The 21,981-nt window shown below is 52.0% G+C and overlaps 1 protein-coding gene across 7 annotated transcripts in view; it reads right to left on the bottom strand.

The window, feature by feature from the left end:
* Positions 1-21,981, bottom strand: part of NFATC2 (nuclear factor of activated T cells 2) — a 158,415-nt gene that overhangs the window by 115,790 nt on the left and 20,644 nt on the right. For 3 of the 7 annotated variants that reach the window (XM_047852119.1, XM_047852118.1, XM_047852117.1), the window contains exon 2: positions 2,948-3,962. In XM_047852119.1, the coding sequence (XP_047708075.1) occupies positions 2,948-3,962 (1,015 nt within the window). Of the gene's footprint in view, positions 1-2,947; positions 3,963-8,686; positions 8,720-11,487; positions 11,511-21,981 lie in introns of those variants that run through there. The other 4 variants (XM_047852121.1, XM_047852120.1, XM_047852122.1 and 1 more) reach the window with 3 other exon arrangements.

The following is a 21,981-nucleotide window of genomic DNA, read 5'->3' as shown; positions in this document are numbered from 1 at the left end:
TGCTACTAGAGATATGCTACTTCTTATCTTACTGATTTATTTAAAATACGGCCAAGAAAATATCTCACTTATAGAATGGCTCTGGAACAATACTCGATATTTGATGGGTTCTTGGTCAGTAGTCAGTGGGTGGGTGGGTAGATGGCTAGATGGCTAAATGAATGAATAAGTGAGTGAGCAGTCTTATTCCAAAGAAGCCCCATATATTCAAAGTAGCTCCAAAGTTGGAAACACATGGATTTGTGTCACTATGTCCTGATTTTGTACATGTGGCACCAATCGTTAATCCAATCAGGATATTCTTTTCCACTAAGCCCGGAGCTTCTAAAAGCTACCCTTATCAACTGGACTTAGGGAAGCACTTGCAACGAAACCAATTCCATTCCTTCTCCATCATAGCAGTACCAAGGGCAATGCCGTGGGACCCCATAAACCCCATCAGTGCTGGAGTCCAACTCGAACATGCAGTCCAACTTCAAATTATGTCGTCACAATGCAAGCAAATCTCCATCTCTTCTTTGCAACTGGATCACCTCCTGAAGCCCCCCCTTGCCCTGAAGTCTTAGAGCGTCCACCTCAGTTTCAGTCCCAACATGCCTTCTAGCTTCTGCCTGCAGCCAAGGGGCCATGTGTCTTACACACTCACACTCTCATCATGCGGGTTAATTTTTTTTAATTTGCAAAATAAGGCTCATAAAAATACCACTTCACCCCTGTTCTAATATCTTTTGAAGTATCAAAAATATTCAGGGAGGAGAAGACCCAGTGGGCTATCTCCGAGTATCAGCTTCAAATTTTGTTTGGTTCCGGAACAAGTCTTTGACGACTACAATACAATCTTAAGAATTAGACCATCAGAGCCAATGTGAAATTCTGCATTTGAATTCCAGCCCTCAGCCCCACACACCCGGAGACAAATGTTATCATGAGACTTCCCTGAACGTCCTATCTTCTCAATCTTACAGAAGACTGTCACAAACATCTCATCAGCTGGCACAAATTGGCCCTCGTAGGGACTAAAGTGGTCAGTATCGTTTGGACCACGAGTAGAGAAGGAAGGACAAACGATAAAGTCTTCATCAAGTCTCAGACAAATGCAGCACAATCATATTTTATATTCATGTTCCTCCCCCATCTCAACCATTAAGTAAACCACGTTTCACAGACTGGTCTGTAGCAGAAAGAATAAGGAGTCAAGAATTTGAGATTCTACATTTCCAATTCTGTCACTGACTAGCTGGGTGACCGTGGCCACGTCCACTCGCCTCACCAAGCCCAGGCTTCTCAACCTGCAACAGGCGCTGGCCTTGATCGGCATTTCCTATGGTGGCTCCATACGACTTTGGTCACAGAACTCAGAGCCCCGTGGCCAAACGGCCTTTGAGATTACTGCACGTTCTGTCCACAGCTGGGAGTGGCCCCTGCATAAAGATATCTGTTTAACTCTGTTAAGCTCAGAATCTCCTTTTCTAAGGAACACCCATCGACCTGTGATGACACCGGTGTTGTCAGAACCACTCGGGAAGAAGGGCCAGACTGGAAGGCCCCTGTGGTCCCCTCTGGTCTGGTGTGGGATAAGCAAGGCCCGGGGGACAGAGCCCTTGACTACACTCACCTCATCAATCACAACAGCCCCACCAAGATCTATTTTGGTGTTCAATTTAGTATTTGCATAAAAAAAAAAAAACAGTTTCCCATTTGCTAAAAGCAAACACTCTGAAGAATCAACGGCCTCATCCTATTACCGTATGGTTTTCAAAGTGTCAGGATGATTTTTAGCTTCGCTTTCATGGAACGTCATGTGCTTCTAACCTCTGGGCGCCTCATTTTTCTTAGCATCCAAATGAAGATAAAAATAATACCAACTAGATTTACTGGAGAATAAAATGATCCGTGGGCAATACTTAGAGTTGTGCCTAGCACATAGCAAGCATCCTCAAATGCTGGTGATTATTATGGTCACCGTCATTCCTCTAACAACCATTGGGAGCTCAATCTTCTAGGACAAGGCTCATCCAGGAGAAAGTACTTTCTAAAGTGCCTCCCTGATAAGAAGATTCCCCTCTAAAACACAGCAGCTGCCCCTTTCTCTTCACTCTTACTTTGTGCAGGCTTCGTGCCAAGAATTTGATATATATCCTCACACCTTGCAAAAAAACAAAAAACGAACGAAAAAACAATGAGGTGGGGACTAACCCACAGGGAATGAGCCAAGGTTTAGTAAGGTGCTCAGTGAGAAAGGGGATCCTGATTGATTAGCAATGTCTGCCTTGGGCACGGCATCCCAAAGATGCTGGATGAGAAAGCCGTCCTGCACGACTAGTGATGCCTGTCACGGACACAGCAGGAGGGCAGCACCAGACATGCCCACGATCACACAGCCCCCGAGGGGTGGAACCAGGACTCAAACCCGGTCCCTGGAGACCCCAAAGCCTACACACCGCCAGCTACACGCAGCGCTTCGGCTTCCCACGATTTCAAGCTCCTCGAGGACAGCAGATGCGAAAACCCACCAATTCCTCTTAGCAGAGGCTGGTAAATGCCCCGTATAAAGGCTTGCTCTGTGCTTCCCAGAACGTCCCCTCCACGGAGGCAGAAATTTCTGCCCGGTTTGTTCACCACGGCCTCCCCAACACCCACAACAGTGCCCGCCTGGCACACAGTAGGCGCCTGATAAAACCCTGTCGCCCGAATGAATGCGCGAACCGGCCAGGGGCCATCGCAGGCATGCTCCCGACCACCTGGGGAGTTACGGGGGCCCACGGAGAAACCACAGCTGGGAGAACTGAACCCCCCCAGCTCCGCCAAGGTCTGGCAGCCAGGAGGCGGGAGGGCCTGGGTGTGGACGCGGCCTGTCCCAGACGCTAAAGCACCACGACCCCCCCACCCCCACCCCCACCCCCACCCCCACCCCCGGGGAAACCGGTCCCCTCGGAGCCCCGCTCACCTGCAGAGGGGAAGGGCGGGCACCAGTTGCTTGGGCCACGTGGGCGGCATCAGCAGGATGGACTCGGGGGCCGAGTTCCTCCTCTCCTCCTGCTCGCAGGGGCCCAGAAATTCCACGGCGGCCGGGTACAGGTGGCGGGGCAGGCCGGCCTTGGGCGGGGCGGCGGACACGGGCGCCGGCTCGGGGCTGGTCTTCCACATCTTGGGGGGGATGCCGCAGGGCGAGTCGGCGGCGAGGCTGTTCAGGGCGTCCATGAGGACGGCGGAGCCGGCCGCGGCGGGGTAGCCGGCGGGGGCGCCGTCGTCCCGGGGCTGCGGCGAGGGGCTCCGGGAGCGCTGGGGCGAGGCTCCGGGCAGCGGGGCGACCGGGGCCCCGGCACACGAATGCCTCCGCTTGGCGCCAGGCGACGAGGAGCGGGAGGCCGGACGGGGCGCGGGCGAGCGGCGGCCCAGGCAGCTGTCCTCAGCGAGGCCGGTTCGAGGTGACATTATTGGCGAGGTTCTGGGGGAATAATGAGCAGGGATGTTTTGAAACTGGGGGCACAGGTCGTCGGGCCCGCCGTTATTGGGCGAGACGCAGGGCGAGGTGTAGGGGGAGAAGGTGTCGGAAACGAAGCTGGCAGAGGAGCCGCTGCTAGCCGGGCTCAAGCAAAGCGGCTCGCGGTAGCCCTCGAAGCCGGGCACGGGCAGCGTGAACCGCGGGCTGGCGGCCGCCCCGGCCAGGGCCGGCTGCTCCCCCAGCAGGCCAGCGTCTCTCCCGCGGAGGGGGCCCCCTGCCTGCATCAGTTCGTGAGATGGAGTGATCTCGATCCGAGGGCTCAGGCCCGAGGCCCCGGCTGGCTGGGCCGCGCTCAGAAAGTTCTGCGGCCCTACCCTATCCGGCTCTCCGAATCGGCCGGGGGGCTCGCCAGGGAGACTGGGGAGGGGGCTGTATGGCTTGAGGCCATAGTCCAGGACATCATCGGGGTATGCGAGTCCGGAGGGTGGGCTGGCGACCTTATGTGCATTCGGTTCTTCTGGAAAGAGAAGGGGGGGAGGGAGGGGTCTTTTTAAGCCTCTAAAACAGAACTCCCGGGCAGAACAATCCCAGATCGGGTTTTGGCTCCTGTTTTTCTTCTTTGTTTTCTTAATAATCCCCCCCCCCCGCCCCGCCCCCCGCCGCCCGTGCCAAACCCCGAGCTGGAACCTCCTTCCCTCACCAGAGGAAAGTGAGGCCACTTCATCCCCGATTCCTTGAAGACAGAGATGGAAGCGGAAAGATTTTAGTGCAGGTGCACAGAGCACAGCTCCTCCAAGCCACGCTGCCCTAGCCAGAGGCCCGGCAGGACGCCCCGGGCCAATGACGTCCCAACTTTTGGTTCAGGGGGACCCTGGGAAGAAACGCGTTTTTACTCCACGACTCGGTTCACGCCCTCTCTACTGGAGCCTGAAACGAAGCTTCGCAAAAACAGTACTTACCCTCACCTTTCCCCTTGTCTGGGGTTATTTGGTTTAAGTGCTGGTCACAAGTCACTGAACAGATTTCCTGGCCCACCAGTGGGTCAGGACCCACGGTCTGAAAACCACGGACGCAGGCTTGTTTCAACATTTTTGCACGGCCACGGGACGCACAGGCAGACTGCACCGGCTCTGAGTCCCAGGAGCTCTGGGTTCAGACCCCAGCCGCTCACGCTCAAGGGTGACTAGTGGCTTCGTTTAAAACCAGGACCCCTGAGTCGCATCTCATCTTGGGCCATTTTACAGACGAGGAAACTGGGGCCCAGGGAGGGGAAGGGATTCACCCAGAGGCACAGAGTTAGCAGGATGAGAAATCCCACAGACCAGCCCCTTGGTCCTCAAAAGGCAGAGCCACGGCTAAACGGTGTCCCAAACTATAAAAAAAAAAAACAGCGGATGCAGAAGGACCGGATTTTTCTTTAGTAGCGGCCTTCTGTCTTAGGTTTCTGCTCCACCTCAAAGGACGGACTCTGGAGAGTGGATTTAGGGAGGGAAGGAGCTGTTCCGCCCAGCACCCTGACCCTGGGGGAGCTCCCCCTCTCAGTAGAGGCCCCTCCCACCTCCCTGTGGGGGCTTGGTTCAGCCTGACCCCTCTAACACGCCTTCCTACACCCAAACCATAGCGGGTCCTAACGACCCTACTGTCGAAACAGAAGCCACATTTGCGCCACAACCCCCCTGACCTAAGACGCCGGCCCGTCCTCTCTCGCCTGGACTTCAGTCACCTCCTCCCTGGGCTCCCCACCTCTGTCCTCACCCCCTCCAGTCTGTTCGCCACGCAGTAGCCCCTTGACATGCCCGCCTGCAAAACTTTAAAGGCTTTCCCAAATGTGATCTGAAGCCCCTGAGCCCCGGTCTGTCTCACTATTCGTACCTGCCCATTTTCCCAGCCTGCCTCAGCAACGGCCCCCGCTGACCTCTTCTTCAGATATCTCCCGCCTTCAAGTTCAAGTGCCGTTCATTCTGCTGGAAACCCTCCCCCCGAGATCTTCACGTGGCCGCTTCCCTGAATTCCTTCATGTGTCTGTTCAGCCAACGCTTCCTTAGATTGGCCCATCAGAAGACCCCCTCCATCCCCACCTGTCGCTCTCCACCCCTTTTCCCTAACACCCGTTGCCAGCTGACACATCAGATGTTATCTGTTTAGGGAGTCTCATCCTGATAGATCAGGGGCAGGCAAACGGACTGTGTTTGTAAATAAAGTTTTATTGGAAAGCACCCATTCCTGTTTGTTTACATACGGTCCGTGGCTTGTTTTTGTACAACAGCGGCAGTTGATGGGGGCGCCCGGGCGGCTCAGTCGGTTGAGCATCCGACTTGGGCTCAGGTCACGATCTCACGGTTTGTGAGTTCGAGCCCCGCGTCTGGCCCTGGGCTGACAGCTCAGAGCCTGGAGCCTGCTGCAGATTCTGTGTCTCCCTCTCTCTCTCAAAAATAAACATTAAAAAATTTTAAAAACAATAGCCACGTTGATAGTTGCAATCAACACTCTATGGCCCACAAAGCCTAAAATGTTATCTGGCCCTTTATAGAAGATTGTGACCCAGGTGCTGGACTCTATGCTCCATGGGTGCCGGAACCGTATCTATCAAGGTTAACATTTGCTGAGTGAGCAAACAATGGAAGAATCCTGTCCAAGGTTCATGTAGCCAGAAATGGGACCTCTTCCTCAAGTTGGATGCCTGGCCCTTACCCTGGGGAGCCAAGATAGCTGCACGGGTGATCTCCTGCCTCCTCGGTGTCCTTTCTGGACCATCGTGGAGTAAATGCTGCCTGGTTTAGCTGAGCTGATCTCACGGGGTCCAGAGGGTACCCCCTCCCCAGGTGAGAGCCCCGAAACGGCTTCTCACAGGTCTTAGGATAAAGATGAACGATCTCAACTAGGCCAGCCAGGCCAGGCCCTGCCTGCCACCTCTAGCCTCACCTCTCTCTACTCTCCCTTGGACGCCAGCCAAACTGTCTTTCTGTTCTTGGAAAGCACCTGCCTTCTTTCTGCCTCAGGACCTTTGCACTTGCGGTGCCCTCTGCCACAACTGCTCCTCCTCCACCCCACCCAGGCCCCTTCTCTACATAACTAAAGCCGCTCATTCCTTCCAGCTAAAGTGTCGTGTGCTGGGGAAGGCTTCCTGATCTCCTTGGCTAGATCAGAGACCACTCACGTTTCTCTGTTCTGTCCATACACTTCCCGAAATTCCAATTAAGAAATTGTGAAGTTGTTTATTGCCTGCCTCTCTTCCAACCTCCAGCTCCACCCCTACCAACAGGAAATTCCATAAGGGCTCTCTCACCCCTTAGGGTATCCTAGCACCTGAACAGCCCCACCCAAAATATGTGTTGGTTGGCTGAATTTAAAAAAGGGGGGGGAGGGGGAGTTCAGAAAAGTCTATGTGAAATATTTCAACTACTACTCAAAGATGCTAATATCCAACCCAAACGGTAGAAAGATCTAACCTCAAGAGAGGGCAATTCGTTAACATCTACCAAAATTCCAACATACCTATCTTTGGACCCAAGCAATGTAGCTTTAGAATTTATCTTGCAGGGGCACCGGGTGGCTCAATTAAGCATCTGACTTTGGTTTAGGGCATGATCTCACGGTTCGTGGGTTCGAGCCCGTCATCAGGCTCCACACTGACAGTGCGGAGCCTGCTTGGGATTCTCTCCCTCTCCTCTCTCTGCCCTTCCCCCACTTGCGCGTGCGTGCACGAGCTCTCTCCCTCCCAAAGATAGATAAAACTTAAAATTTATTCCGTGATAAACCCTCATATGTGCAAAATGAAGTGTGTGGAAGATTAGTTAATACTGCCCTGTCGGTAATCCCAAAAGACGGGAAGCAATCTAATGTTCATCAGTTGGGGATGGGCTGAATTCCAGTTTGTTCCAACAATGGGCTATACGGGGGCACAGCCGGTGAAGCATCTGACTCTTGGTTTTGGCTCAGGTCATGATATCATGGTTCGTAGGTTCGAGCCCCACATCGGGCTCTGTACTGACAGCGCGGAGCCTGCTTGGGATCCTCTGTCTCCCTCTCTCTCTGCCCCTCCCCCACTCATGCTGGCTCTCTCAAAATAAACAAACTTTAAAAAAGCAAAAACAGGGGCACCTGGGTGGCTCAGTCAGTTAAGCAATCAACTCCTGATTTCAGCTCAGGTCAGGATCTCACAGTTTGTGGGTCCGAGCCCTACGTCAGGCTCTGCACTGACGGTGTGGAACCTGCTTGGGATTCTCTCCCTCTGTCCCTCTCTCTCTCTCTCTCTCTCTCTCTCTCTCTCTCTCTCTCGCTGCTTCTCACCTGCTCATGCACTCAAACTCTCTCTCAAAAATAAACTTTAAAAGGTTGTGAGCTGCTATGAGGTACAGTTTACAGCAAGTGTAAACGTTTAAAACAAAAAACAATGCTGCTATATAAAGGGTTTAAAAAGTTCTTTCAGCCTTGATATGAAATGACCACAAGACACAGGGTCAAAGAAAAGCAAGGTACCTACAGTATGCACAGTACAAAAACAGAGGATAAGAGAATGTACACACACACACACACACACACACACACACACACACACACACAGCTGCTGGGTGTTCAGCCTCTCTCTGCAAGTTATAGGTAACAGGGACTTCTTCCAGGGAAAGGAACTAAGTCATCAGGCAGGAGAGGCACGCCCAAAAGAGATTCTGTTTCCTGTATTACCCTGAGAAAAGAAACACAGTTCCCAAAAGAATCAGATTTTTATTTTATTTTAAAGGTGATGGGGCCTAATAGGATACACGGCGATGACACCTTGGTTTAAGAAGCAGGAAACTGAAACCTAGCCCTATGCTCCCACCAACCAGCTATGTGACCTTGGAAGAGACCCTCACCCCGACTCCAGGTCTCAACCTGCCCATTCATAACAGGACAGCACTAAACCAGATCCATTTCCTTGGTCACTTCTGGCTGGGATTTTTCTAGCTAGCGTCTGTCGGTTCTCACGTTCCCAGTCAACAACAACACACACACGGACACCTTCCTGGCAGGTAACGGAGCGCAGATTTTTCTTCTAGCAAGAGATCAACATCAAACCCGGGTCCCGCGACATCCTGATAATCCACTGCCCTGTGAACCAGCAAAAACAAACCACAAAACGTCTCTTAGCAAAAATTCTGGCCTTATCAGAAAGGGCCGCATCACATCTCATCAGAAACACCCCGCTTCAGGGCTGATGCGAACAGTCGCAGAAACTCGGCCCTGAAAACACACATCACTCACCCTCGCTGGCAGGCTGTGCAGAACAGAAAGGCTGGCTTGCTGAGCAAAAGCATCCAGAGCATTTACACTGGTTTTAATTAATCCGAGTTTTTCCGTCTTTCTTTTTCCTCTCAAGATTCTGAAAGCTTCACAGCAAGCAGGGAACGTGAAGGTAATTTATCACTGTTCCATTCTCAGTCTTCTGGGTATTTAACAGTAAGCATCCCAGACGCACGGCTCAGGGTGAACACGTTTCTTTAAGCAGCTGGGCTCCTCTATTTCTCCTTACACAACTGCCCCCCTCACAGCCAGCCCCTCGGGGTCACGGCTGTGCCCACACAGCAACCGGACAAAGTTAGTTTCATCTCGGAGCCACCAGATTTTCTCAGAAAGGGTTCCAAAAATCCTTTTTTTTTCTTTCTTAACCACTTGCATAATCTTTGCTATATCCACGTACTACCAGTAAATATTATTTACTTAATATTTCTATTTAAATTCACTCACACAGTACTTTAATTTTTTTTTCTTTTAAAAGGAAACTTTATACCACTACCACAAATGGAAAATCTGTGTCACCTCCATAAATAGAAGGTAGGGTAAAAACACAATAAAAATAAAAGTTACTCAATTCAAGATTCGAGACACTGTGGCCGGCCAAAGGCTCTACCCTGAGGCCCACCCTTTCTCTGCCCCTGAATGCTCCCTTTTTAATATATGAAGATTTTGAGTATGTAGAGTTTGAGGAGTGTTGCCAAATGTTATAGACTCTTGTAACCACAACCACAATAAAGCTGTAGGACATTTCCACAACCCCAGGAGGCCTGCCTTTTTTAAGGCTGGAGGGGGGCAGGGAGGAAACGGCAAGTGCTAGAAAGATACGGGAGCACCTAACAGACTCTACCTGGGACGAGTTCAAAGCCACGTAGCGCTGCAAGAAAAAATGGCGCTCATTACATGTGCTGCCCTCACCAGGGGAGCCCATAAAACCCCTTCACCTGCCATGGGTCACCTAGCCCACCCTGAGGCATCCATACTCAGAGAGAGGAAGAAGGTGGAAGCCGTGATGGGGGTTCGGAGGCTGCTGCCCAAAGTCCTCTGTGCCTCTATGCCTTTGTACCTGCTGTTCCCCTTGCCTGGAACTCCCTTCCAGACCCCCTATCCTCACGTCTCCTAGCAAGCCATTATTTGCCCATCAAGATTACACCCGGGCCACCTCCTCCTGAAGGCCCTCCCTGATTCCCTAGTCTGGATCGGAAAGCTCTTCTTCTGTGTTCCCAGAAAACCTGCAGAATCGTGTAATGAAGTCTATCAATTGTCTCCCTACGGGGCTGTGAGCTTTTTGAAGGCAGTCAGGGATCGTCAGTCCATAATAATCAACAGGGAAAGCAGCTAACGTTTATTGAGAACTTCCCTGCCAGGCACCGTGGTAAGCACTCTCCACCTGGTTATTCTATCCTCACAACCCGCTATGAGGCGGGCACTGGGTATTTCCCTTTTACAGACGAGGAAACGGAGACACAAGGAGCGGACGTGCCGGAGGGCCCACGCTCGAACCCACGCAGACTGCAGAGCACCATCAATCACCAGGCCGGGGCTCCTCACCTCGGAGCTAGTGGCATTCAGGGCTAGAGGATTCTTCTGCTGGGGGAAGTGGGGGGGCGCTGGGGGGTGTTGAGCAGCACGCCTGGCCTCTAACCACTAGATGCCGGTGACATCCCTACCGTGCTCCCAGCTGTGACTACCACAAACATCTCCAGGTACGTGGCCAAGTTCGTCCCGCAGTCGGAACACCCGCTCCCCGCCCCCCAGCTGAGAACCACGGCCGCATACGGTGCTGGTGTCCCGTGCGTGCCCCGCTCACACCAGAGGCCCAAGAGAGCAATGCGAGCAGTAATCCGGGAGTCAGGCCCTCCAACCCAAAATGCTTCAGAAACGAGACATCTGCCCACCGTCAGCCCCAGCAAGTAAATCACACTGCAAGTCCTAATTGTCAGCGCCCTCCCTCCTTGGCTTTCCGGGGGCTCACCCCAGCATCCAGGCTCCGTGAAGGCTGGGGGAGGTCTCCGGCCACCATCGGAGGCTGCAGGAGGAGGGTGCCGGGGACGCCACTCCGGCCCCACCTCAGCAAGGCATCTGCGCGGAGATCCGGGCCTCGCTCGGCATAGGGTCGGGGGACCCCCGCTCCACTGCCCCACCCCTGGGCCCTGTGACCAGGGGGACCCCCGAGTCCTCATGGGTCACACGGTGAAGCCAGTGACAGTACCAAGCCGATAGTTCACCTCATCCACATGAAGCCCAAAGCACACACAGTAAGCACTCAATAAACTGGGTCTGAGTGGATCATTATTATTATGGAAAGAATGACTTTTTAAATGAGAATCCCGCCCTTTCTCTGCATTCACTGCTTTATTTTACAACTTGCCACTGTGACACACACTAGCCCCCAATGCCTTCAAAAGCATTTAAGAAAGAAGAGAAGAGAAAAGAAAAGAAAAGAAAAAAAGAAAAGGGCAGCCTGGCTCACGAGTTCAAGCCCACACTGGGTGTAGGGCCTACTTAAAAGAAAGTAATGGGGGGGCGCCTGGGTGGCTCAGTTGGTTAAGCGGCCGACTTTGGCTCAGGTCATTATCTCGCGGTCCGTGAGTTCGAGCCCCGCGTCGGGCTCTGTGCTGACAGCTCAGAGCCTGGAGCCTGTTTCAGATTCTGTGTCTCCCTCTCTCTGACCCTCCCCCGTTCATGCTCTGTCTCTCTCTGTCTCAAAAATAAATAAACGTTAAAAAAAAATTATAAAAAAAAGAAAAAAGAAAGAAAGTAAAGGGCACCTGGGTAGCTCAGTCAGTTGAGGGTCTGACTTCAGCTCAGGTCATGATCTCGCGGTCCGTGGGTTGGAGCCCCGCGTCGGGCTCTGTGCTGACAGCTGGGAGCCTGGAGCCTGCTTCAGATTCTAGGTCCCCCTCTCTCTCTCTGCCCCTCCCTCCCCTCATAAATAAACATTAAAAAAAAAAAGAAAGTTAAGAATGTTTTATGAAAATAAATGGATTAGTCAGTACAGTAAAACCTTGAATTGTGAGTAACTTGTTCTGCCAGTGTTCTGCAAGATAAGCAACCATTTTTAACAAATCATAACCTGATAAACAAGCAGTATCTTGCAATATGAGTCGTACGTGACGCCCAACGTCACATAATCCCACGTGAGCCAGTGGGTCTCGAAATTCGCTTTGATACACAGTGCTTTGGGTTGCAAGCATGTTTCCGGGCCAAATTATGCTCGCAAACCAAGGTTTTACTGTACTTGGGAGTCTTTTTTTCTGCTGACCTTCAGAAAATATGTGGAGGGGGTCCAGGAGGCTTCCAACACCCCCTCTTGTTTTATGCTGTTACTCTTCCCCCCGGGCCATCTGGGAGCCGATCAACCAAACCTCACAGAAGCGTTGGTGACCCAGGGAGCTGCCGGCAGTAACGAAAACGATGTCTAACCTGTCAGCTAACGTGTCTATACCACTTACTCTACACCAAGAACCGCTGTGTGTGCGTTAAACGTTGGTCTCCCAAGAACCCTATGAAGCAACTTTACCGATGGGGAAGTGAGGCTCAGAGAGGGGGACTCACGTTCCCAAGGTCACACAGCTTCTAAGTGGCAGTCTGCTCCTCTCCTTCATAACCATTACTCTAGCCTGCTACTGACGAAAGGGGCTATTTCTTGGACGGTGATACCTTAGCCCCAACACGGGGGTTATGGGGTATCCAACTGGGGAGATGAGGTACCCCAAGAATTGGAGCTGCTCTGGGGCGCCTGGGTGGCTCGGTCGGTTAAGTGTCTGACTCTTGGTCTCAGCTTAGGTCACGATCTCACAGTTCATGAGTTCGAGCCCCACATCGCACTGAGAGTGTGGCGCCTGCTTGGGATTCTCTCTCTCCCTCTCTCTGCCCCACCCCTACTCACTCTGTCTCTCTAAATAATTTTTTTTTAAATTTCCTTCTAAAAGAATTGGAGATGCTCTAAGGGGTCCCATCAGGAGGCAACTGACAACCAAGGACATGAATTCCTTTCTTCTGAAATATCCACAATCCCTCCATTTGCCCCAGGATTGAGTCAACGATTTATTTTAAAATCACCGTCAGGCCACACTGTGGTCTCTGCCAGGGCCTCTCCTCCTCCAACCTCTTTCGGGCCTGTTGCTCACCCTCGGGGACACACGGCCAAGTCTGAGGCAGCTGTTCAGTGCCAACCCACCAGCCAACAGATCGCTTTTGAAAAAAAAAAAAAAAAAAAAAAGGAACAGCAAGAGAACATCTTCTCCGCCTAGAACTACAGGCGGGTGGAATTTTCAGGAAGCAGAATAGAATGATCAAAATAGAAACCCCACTAGGGAACCTACACAGGGTCTGTCCTTCGGGGGAGGGGAGGCCCGGGGGGAGGGGGACCAGGAGAACCAGCGCTCTCAGGCCTGAAGGACCTGGGGCCAAGGAGTCAGGTCACGGCCCAGAAAGCCAGACGCCCCTCGGCCTGGCAACGGGGCCCCGGGGCTGCGGGCCATCCCTGTCTGAGGCGGCAGGCCCACCACTTGATGAGCTCACACCCCAAGGTGTTGCGAGTCGCAGGCCCTGGGTTTGAGTCACACAGTCTGTTGCCATGGCAGCACTCGGGATGCCACAACCTGGCACCACATAGTACAGGCGGAGGGAAGGGGAGAAGGTGGAGGGAATGAGCCCTACCTCCCGCCACCCCACGACTCTCCTAACCTCCGAGGGCGGGGGGGGGGGGGGTGCTGTGAGCAATCACCCAAAGGAGCAGGAAGGGGAAGCTTTGTCGTCTGGCGGCCTGCAGTGCCTGCAGCAAAGACCTTTGAAAAGCTAGAGGCTGCCTTCAAGTAAGAAGTTCAGTGCCCAGCAAACTTTCCCAAAAGCCCCCCAGGCCCCTGCCACGCCCACCAGACGCACACTCGCGCACAGGGGTTGGATGCCCCATCAATGAATCGTGTGTATTCTAATGCCAGAGAACCAGGTTGTCGCATTCGTCACTCGAGAAATGACACACACAGACGCAGGGCACGAAAGGCGAGAAATTCCATCCAGATAAGTCAGGTCCAGAAACGCCAGCAAGGGAAGAAAGGCAGTTTACCGTCCTGTCTCGTCAACGTGGAACCACCGGAAAAAGCCACCTTGAACGCTATGCTCTTTGCTGACCTTGTCCCCAGCTAAGACAGCTGTCTGCCTTCACCAGACGGGACAGAAGAGAGGGCTCCGTCCTGCTTCCCAGGCAGGCTGCCAGGAGGCCAGGCGCCCAGGACACAAGACCCAGGACGACTTGCAAGCCTTACAGACTGGCTGCGGGCATGTCTGTTTGCAAACCCCCATGCACCCACAGGCGGACACCTACTCCTTTTGGAGAGGGGTAGAGAGGTGTAAGGAATCTGCAGCCCGCATGCATAAGGTCAGCTTTTGGACGGAGGCAGCAGAGCCCGGACATCGAGCCGACGTGAGTCATCTCCATTCTCAACTCGGGGTGCAAAGAACCACCTCCTGCTAGTTTAGTCATCCCAAGGGCCCCTGCCGCTTTCGAGAAGTTCAGAGACCTTCCTATTTTTATTCATTGGATAGCTGATCTTCACTGGGCCGCAAGCTTTCACATGTACTACCTCCTTCTCCGCAGCTTATGACCCTCCCCGCCCAGCCAGGAGGCAGGTGTTATCAAGTGCTCTGCGTTACAGAGAAACTGAGGCTTCAGGATGCAGAGATTCACCCAAAGTCACAAGATCATCAGGGGCAGAGCTGGACTTCAAACTGAGACATCATTCAGGTGCAGTAAAACGCACAAGCATGAAACGTACATCTCATGCCTTCACATACGTGTCTGTAGCTGGTTATGCCCACCACTCAAGATCTAGAACATTTCCATTCTGCCCGAGGGTTCCCCTGTGGCCCTACCCAGCCAGCAACCCTAACCCAGGCGGAAGGACTCACCCAGCCTGACTTCTCTCAGAGACTAGGTGCTAATAGGCAGTCACGGTTTCTTTTTTAACCCCTTGCAGCATTCCCCCGTATGACGACACCGTAATTTATTTATCCAGTCGGCCGACTGTACTGCCTCCATTTTTAAAGAAGACCACCATTTGTGGGGCGCCTGGGTGGCTCGGTCGGTTGAGCGTCCGACTTTGGCTCAGCTCATGATCTCACAGTCGGTGAGTTCGAGCCCCGCGTCGGGCTCTGTGTGCTGACAGCTGGGAGCCTGGAGCTGCTTCGGATTCCGTGTCTCCTTCTCTCTCTGCCCCTCCCCCACTTGTGCTCTGTCTCTCTCTCTCTCTGCCTCTCAAAAATAAATAAACGTTAAAAAAAGTTTAAAGAAATAAAAACAACACAGAAGACCGCCATTTGACATCGAACTTGACTTCGATGAGGTCCATTTCTAACAGGAGAGTCCGTCCCTCCACACTTGTCATGTGGTGCGTGACCGAGAGCAAGGCTCTGACAGCTTCCTCACCAAAACGAGAAGGAAAGATCCGGTCAGAACCAGAAATAGACTTCAGATAATCCTGCCTCAGAAACAAGGCTCGCTGGGGCTAACCCACCTCTCCGTCAAAGGCCTGCACGGGGAGGGAGGAGGGGTGCGGGGGGGGGGGGGGTCACACATTCTAACCAGCCCAGCAAAGACCCCTCACCTTCATGCCGGCCCCTCAGAGCCACACCCCTATTTGAGTCCCAAGCCCCTGACACTGCCTGAAAAGCCGATGGCCACCTTTCCTCGAGCCAACCTGAAATCCAGGTGGAAACTTCCCCTGGAGAACAGCGGGGGCCCCTGAACTGGGCCAGGGGCAGAGATTTAAAATGAAAAGCTGATGGACTGACAGGTTCTTTATGTACACTTTCCCCCCAGTTTTCATGTTGGTGCCACGCTCCCAGAGTCAGGCACACTTGATCAGTGGCCCTGCCAACCCCAGCCATTCGGGACATTCCTCCTTCCTCCGTGGCAACGGAGGGGTGGTCCCCCACTGCGGGCCTCAGACCTGCAGCCCACCTTCCTCCCATCACACAGGTAAACAGCCCCTTTCTGTAGTCTTTACAGACACGGTTACAGACGCTGCAGACCAAGTTCTTCCCCTCTTCATTCCACGTCCCCCCTTTTGCAGGCATGCCCAAGCAGGTTTGTTTTGATAAGGACCTTTATAAATTCTGAGCTTTGCAGGCGACTTTCTTCCCTTCAGAAAGCTCCCCCAGCCACGGCTCAATTAAAATTCACATGGGAAGGGCTGGCTTTTAGAAATGCATTTAAACTCAAACAGGCCCAGGGGAGAAAACGGGTTCTCTCCCCAAACTTTGGAGGAGGAGGCAGGGAGAGTCCCAAATGCCAACTCGGAGAAAAAGCCATCTCTTGCTTCTGTCCACAGCTTAGTCTGCCCTGGAAAGCTATATCCCCTCCCCGACATGGGGCAGGGCGGGGGCGGGGGGAGATGTTGGGGGAAGGCACGTAAAGTCCAAGGCAGGGGGCTTTCCATCTGAATGCCGGTTTATAAGAAATGCAAAGGACAGAGGAACCTGTTAAGAGAGTCCGGCATGTGGAGAACCGACCCTGCTTCTTCAACAAATAGCAAGAAAACAGACTGATGGGGACTTTCCTAGAATAAAAGAGACGCCACGGTCCCCTCAACCAGATACAACGCGGAGATCTCGTCTGGATCTTGGTTCAAACGAGTTCACGGCAAAGAGATACTTGCGACACAAGCAGGAAATCTGAAACTAGCTATCTGAAATTAAGCCATTATTGTGCTGTTTTGGGTCTGATGATGTCGTCTGACTTGTCCCTGAGTCCTTGTCTTTGAGAGCTACTGACTACTCTAGTTATTAACAAAATATTAATCCATCTGGAATTTGGTTTCAAGTAGTGGGGGGCCCACACCCCCAGTGTAGAGAATATGTCCAGGGTGGAGAGGGGTGAGAGAAGGGTAGCCTGATGCTGGTAATTCTCGAAGCTGGGTGATGGGAACGTGAGAGTCAATTATCATTATCTCTGTTTCCCTCTTGTGGGAAAAGTTCATCACTCAAGTGCAGGACAAAATCTTCTTGTTTTGGGGGAACCCACAGGGGGCTCTGCTCCAGGTAGAGAAGCAGACGGCCCCAGACCCTTCCCAGGAAGAGCCCCCGGGTCACATCTTGCCTCCTTCCCTGAGCTCAGTTTGAACAATCAGAAAAAAAAAAAAAAAAAAAAAACCTCACGCCAGCCTGAGGAAGCTAAGTTTGGCTGGAGCTCTGCGAAGGCTGCTGCGGCTATTTCCTGTGCTGGGGAGGAGAGCAGGAGGAAGTCCCTTCACGGGGGGAAGCCACAAGAATCCATCATACTGCACACTCCAGGGCTGCTCCTTCCTGGCCCTGGCTCAAGGGTCCCAGGGGGCCAGGGCAGGGCACCTGGGGAAACCCTGCCTCCCCAAGGGAGGCAGCCACAGGACAAATCCAAGCCCTGGAGTCTGGACACTTGAGAAAGTTTTCGCAGACGGCCAAGTTCTAGAGCTGAGACAGGAGCCAGACGAGAGTCTTTCGAGTCAGAATGGAAGGTGTCTTAAGTAAGACACCTTGCTATAACGCCCACTCAAGCCTGACAGCCAGGGGCTCCTCGCCAAGGACCGGACTCTTCCTCCCTTCCCTTAAGGCTCAGAATTCACCCAAGTGAAGGTTGTCCCTTCCAAGGAGCCAAGGCCCTCGGGAAGTCAGGAGAGCTGGATGCTCCCTCAAAGCCCATCACCACTGCCGGCACCAGCCCATCTGCGCACAGCCCGCCTCCTGGCAGCCGCACATCTGGTCCAGCAGGTGAGCTTTGCCACCACCATCCCCCCCCCCCCCCCCCCCCCCCCCCCCCCGTCCCCGCACAGGTGAGAAAACACAAACCCCGAGAAGCAGAATCGCATGCCCGTAGGTGGACCATCATCAAGGAAGTATTCAACTTCTCATCCATTCATTTGTAAATTACTGATTGGGCACTTACTAACGCCAGGTACTTTTACTGGCCAAGGTCACGCAGGCAGGAGGCCACAACATCAGAATTTCAAGTCAGGGTTTTCTGATTTCAGATCTGGCGGTCTGACTCGCTGCGCCTTCGGAGCTGGAGGAACAGGCACCCCTGGAGGCATGCCCAATAATCCACCGGATGCAGAAAGCAATTGAACAACAGCACAAGGCCCATTTAATTCCTGTCCTTTACCATTCTTATTTTTGCCGCACAGGTATAATCCCCTTGGGACAGCAGCCAAGTTGACAATGCTATAAATACCAAATATAAGGACTGAACGCACCCCGTGCTGCCTGCCATACATGGGACCCCTCAGAGCCGGAGTCCGTGACATTCTGGCTGAGTTGTAGTGCTGACAGCAGGGACTCGGGACCCCAACTGCTTGGGTTCAAGGCCTGCCCTGCCATTTACCGCTGCATGACTCAGTAAAGGCAACGGACACACCACCACCCCCCCCCCCGAAAAGAGTCTGACTTCACTGGTCCCAAGTGCAGCCAGGATTGAGAACCACGGGCCACAATGCTGCCTTTTTCAAATATATTCAACCTCATCCCCTTACAGGATTAGAAGGCCTTGGGAACCAACCCAAATAACACTGCTCCAAGGTTTGAAGAGCCTCCCTCCCCGGTCGCCTCAAGAACAGAGGGCCTTTAATTTGGAAGCGTGGATGACAGGTGTTCAATCGTGAAGAATGATGAGGGCAACTTTCTCCCCATTTCCCTCGCCTCCCTGACAAGGCCACCGCTCAGTCCTCGCCTTCATTCCACCTTTCCAGCTGCACCTGGAGACGCTATTTGTACAAAGCAGGCTTAATAAGGCCTGTCCCTAATTCGACGCAGACGGCAATGTCTCTGAATGTCACATGTGTTTAGCGAGACTGCTTGCTTAGGGTAGAACTCTATTTTTAGTAAGCACCAAAAACACCTCATGATACCACATCCCAGCACCTCATTTGTCCCTATGTGTTTACCAGGCCCTGTCCCACATCGGCCCCGGGGCCAGGCAAGGGCAGGACCACATCTGATGGTCTCTACACCCCCACAGGGCCTGGCACAAAACCAGCATTCAGGGAGTATTTGCTGAAGGAATCAGGTTTTAATTGTCCCCTGTGAATGGGGTAAGAGCAGGTGTTCCTGGGTGGAAGGGCAGGTGACACGAGGGAACCTGAAAATGGTCTAAAGGGCACGTGGAGGGCAGAAGGGGGCGTGCAGGGGTTATGCTCACGTGCGGCATGCACACATAGGATACCTGTGCACACGCACTCCTACAGCAGGTGCATGTAGGATGGGTGGCTTTTGTCCGCTTTTCCAAGGGCTGTGACCCAGCAAGTTTGAGCACCACCGGAACAGACTCTACAAGCAACGGCCAGGAGTCTATTTGCCTTTCCGAAGGGTCAAGGTTGGTGCCATTTGCATTCGCTTCCGAGGAAGCAAAGCAGGGACACATGAGACCCACTGAGGCCTCCCAGAAGTGATCGCTCCCAAGGAGTCAGTCCCTGATGGTCCGGAGGAGATGTGGCACCCTGGAGGAGATGGGGACTCCCAGTGGCCATCCAGCCCTCCCGGGGTTTTACACATTGGGAGAATAATTCGTTTCACTTGAATTCACAAGCACACACTAAGGAATGAAGCTTCCCATCTGTCCACTGACAACGCGTACAGGTCTCTCCCCTCCACGATGAGGTTAGTAGCAGAGGTCAGGGCTCCCACAGCGTGGTCCCCATTCCTTCTGTTACTTTTTTCAACCGAGGGAGACAGTGAAATATAGGAAGAGTCTACTTTGCCTGCCTCTAAAGCAGATTTGAAAACCTAGATAAATGAAGTGGATGATTTCTTAGAAAGATACGGTGTACCAAAATGGAGTCCAGCAGACAAAGTGCAAGCCGACTAATTCCCACACACATGATAGAGAAAGCAATCCTAGCCCAACCCTGTAAAAAGGCACCAGGCCCGGATGGCTTCATGGGGGAATTCTATCCCAACTTTAGAAATGCGACAGTCCCAACAACACATCCATTGTTCCTGAGCATAGAAAAGTAAAGAAATCCAAACCACACACCAAAAAGGACATTACAGACAAGTATCGCTCATGAATACCACTGACAGGAATCTTAGATTTTATCAGACACCAGCCCCACCACTAGAAGAAAATAATACACAGTGACCAAGTAGGGTTTAAGGCAGTAATGTTTCCATATTAGGAAGTCTCATGTAAGTGAGCATAAGAGATCTAAGAAGAATAAAACCATATTCTTCCACAGACCCTAAGACGTCTATGACATAATTCAACTCTCATTCCTCTTCAAAACTCTCAAGAAAACAGGAATGGGTGGATACTTCCTTAACATATTAAAATACAGACACTTTGATCCTGAAGATGACACACGAGGTATTCCTGATAGGGTCGGCACAATAGGTGCTCAATAGTCAGCTGGAGGAGTAAACGAATAACGGCTCACGTTAACTGAGCACCTCCATTAACAAAGCCAAGGGTTTAATAAAATGCTCACAACAAATCACACTCTGTATTGATTTAAATAGGTCAAGCCATTCAAGGCAAATAATCCTGTGAGGGTAGTAGTATTTCAGCTTTCGACAGATAAGCAAACCAAGGTCCGGAGAGGTTAAGTGACTCGCCCAGGGTCACTCTGGTGGTAAATGTTTTCAACTCCAGTCTTGCCAAAGTGCCAGGCCCTTTACAAACGGCTCTACGTAACTCTCATCAGATAAAGGAATAGTGAACCCTCACACAGTGGTTCCGAATGCTGGCTCTGAAGCAAGACGGCCAGGTTCAGGGTTCAACTTGGCCATTTGCCGGCTCTGCTCTCTTGGGAAGATTCCTCCACCGTTCTGTGCCTCAGTGCCTCCTCTGTAAAAAGAGGGTGACCACAGGGCCCACCGGCTAGGGTTGGCGGGTCATTACAGGAGCTAAAAGGCCTCTGCTACAATGTTACAGTTCCATTAAACAAGCATCCAAATTTCCCAAAATCCGTAAGTCCTGTCATCCAGTTCTGACAACGTCGGTCCCATTAGCAGGCTCCTTCTTCCTCCCTGGACTCTTGCCAAGCTCATTCATGCACCAGAGTTAAGGGTAGCCCTCACATGCATCGCCAATACATTGTCGCCTGGGACAAAGCCCAGGAGCAAGCTAAAGGCTAGTGGCAGCCCTTGGAGAGCGCAGCCGTTCAGAAGCAGAGAGGTGACCCCATGAACATCCGGGTAAGCCAGAGCCAGGCCCACATCTGGAAGAGCTCGCTTAGCCTCTCAAGGCTCACACCCGCTCTGTTCTTCGGCCATGATGCTTCTGTGCTCCCAGCAAGGAATCATTATTTACAGATTCCAGAGCAAACTCCCCACTCCATAAGGGGGGCGGGGTGGCGCACATAGGAAATTCTTTCCCAAGAGCCAAGTTTAGAAAGGAGTAACTTTACGACAGAGAAACCTGACAAGCACTACTGTGGCCAAGTTGATCAAGGTCGATTATCAACACTGATCAATCAAGCCGCTACTATGTACCCTTGATACGATGCGATGGAAACAGTCACTTCACCTGCGTGGTCCTCCTCTCTAAAACCCATAGCCCCAAGTCCTTCCAGGAGAGAAACATCAGAAAGACCCTAAGTCGGGCACAATTCTACAGTATATCTAACCGGTGCTCCTCAAAACTCAAGTTCCCAAAAAGATAAAAAAAAAATAACACAGACCCCTTGAATCTGAATAAAGTATGGACTTTAGTTCATCATGACGCATCAATAGTGGATCATGAATGATAACAAATATACCCAAAGTGATATAAGATGTTAATAAAACAGGGCCCCGGGTGCTCAGTATATGGGAACTCCCTGTACTATCTTGACAACTTTTCTGTGAATCCAAAACTGTTACCAAAAAAATAAAGTTTGTTGGTTTTTTTAAATGATTCCAGGGCTTCCACTGTGGCCATTTAGACACCCATCTGGCGGCCACCAAGCACCACTTGCCAAAAAAAACTATAAAAAGCACCTCCCATCATATTTGGCTTGGAAACTATTTCCCCGGAAATCTCCCCCGTGCAAAAAAAAAAAAAAAAAATAGTTAGCTGATTGTGAATCTGGGAGGGGTGTATTAGTTCCCTGCAAAACATGACTTTAATCTTACCAAACAAAGACCACGGATGTTAAAGGGACCTTAAAGGGATCACTTGCAGATTCTTAATCGTATCTTTTCAAAGCAAAGGATGGCCTCCAGATTGCAACTCGAGAAGACTGGTCTCTTTTGCTTGCTAATTATTTCCATCTCCAGCCAAAATTCAGAACGATTACCAACTACTACCTTCACTT

This window comes from Prionailurus viverrinus, chromosome A3, assembly GCF_022837055.1.
Source record: "Prionailurus viverrinus isolate Anna chromosome A3, UM_Priviv_1.0, whole genome shotgun sequence".
In the NCBI taxonomy this organism is placed as follows: domain Eukaryota; kingdom Metazoa; phylum Chordata; class Mammalia; order Carnivora; family Felidae; genus Prionailurus; species Prionailurus viverrinus.
This window is presented reverse-complemented; position numbering and strand designations above follow the sequence as displayed.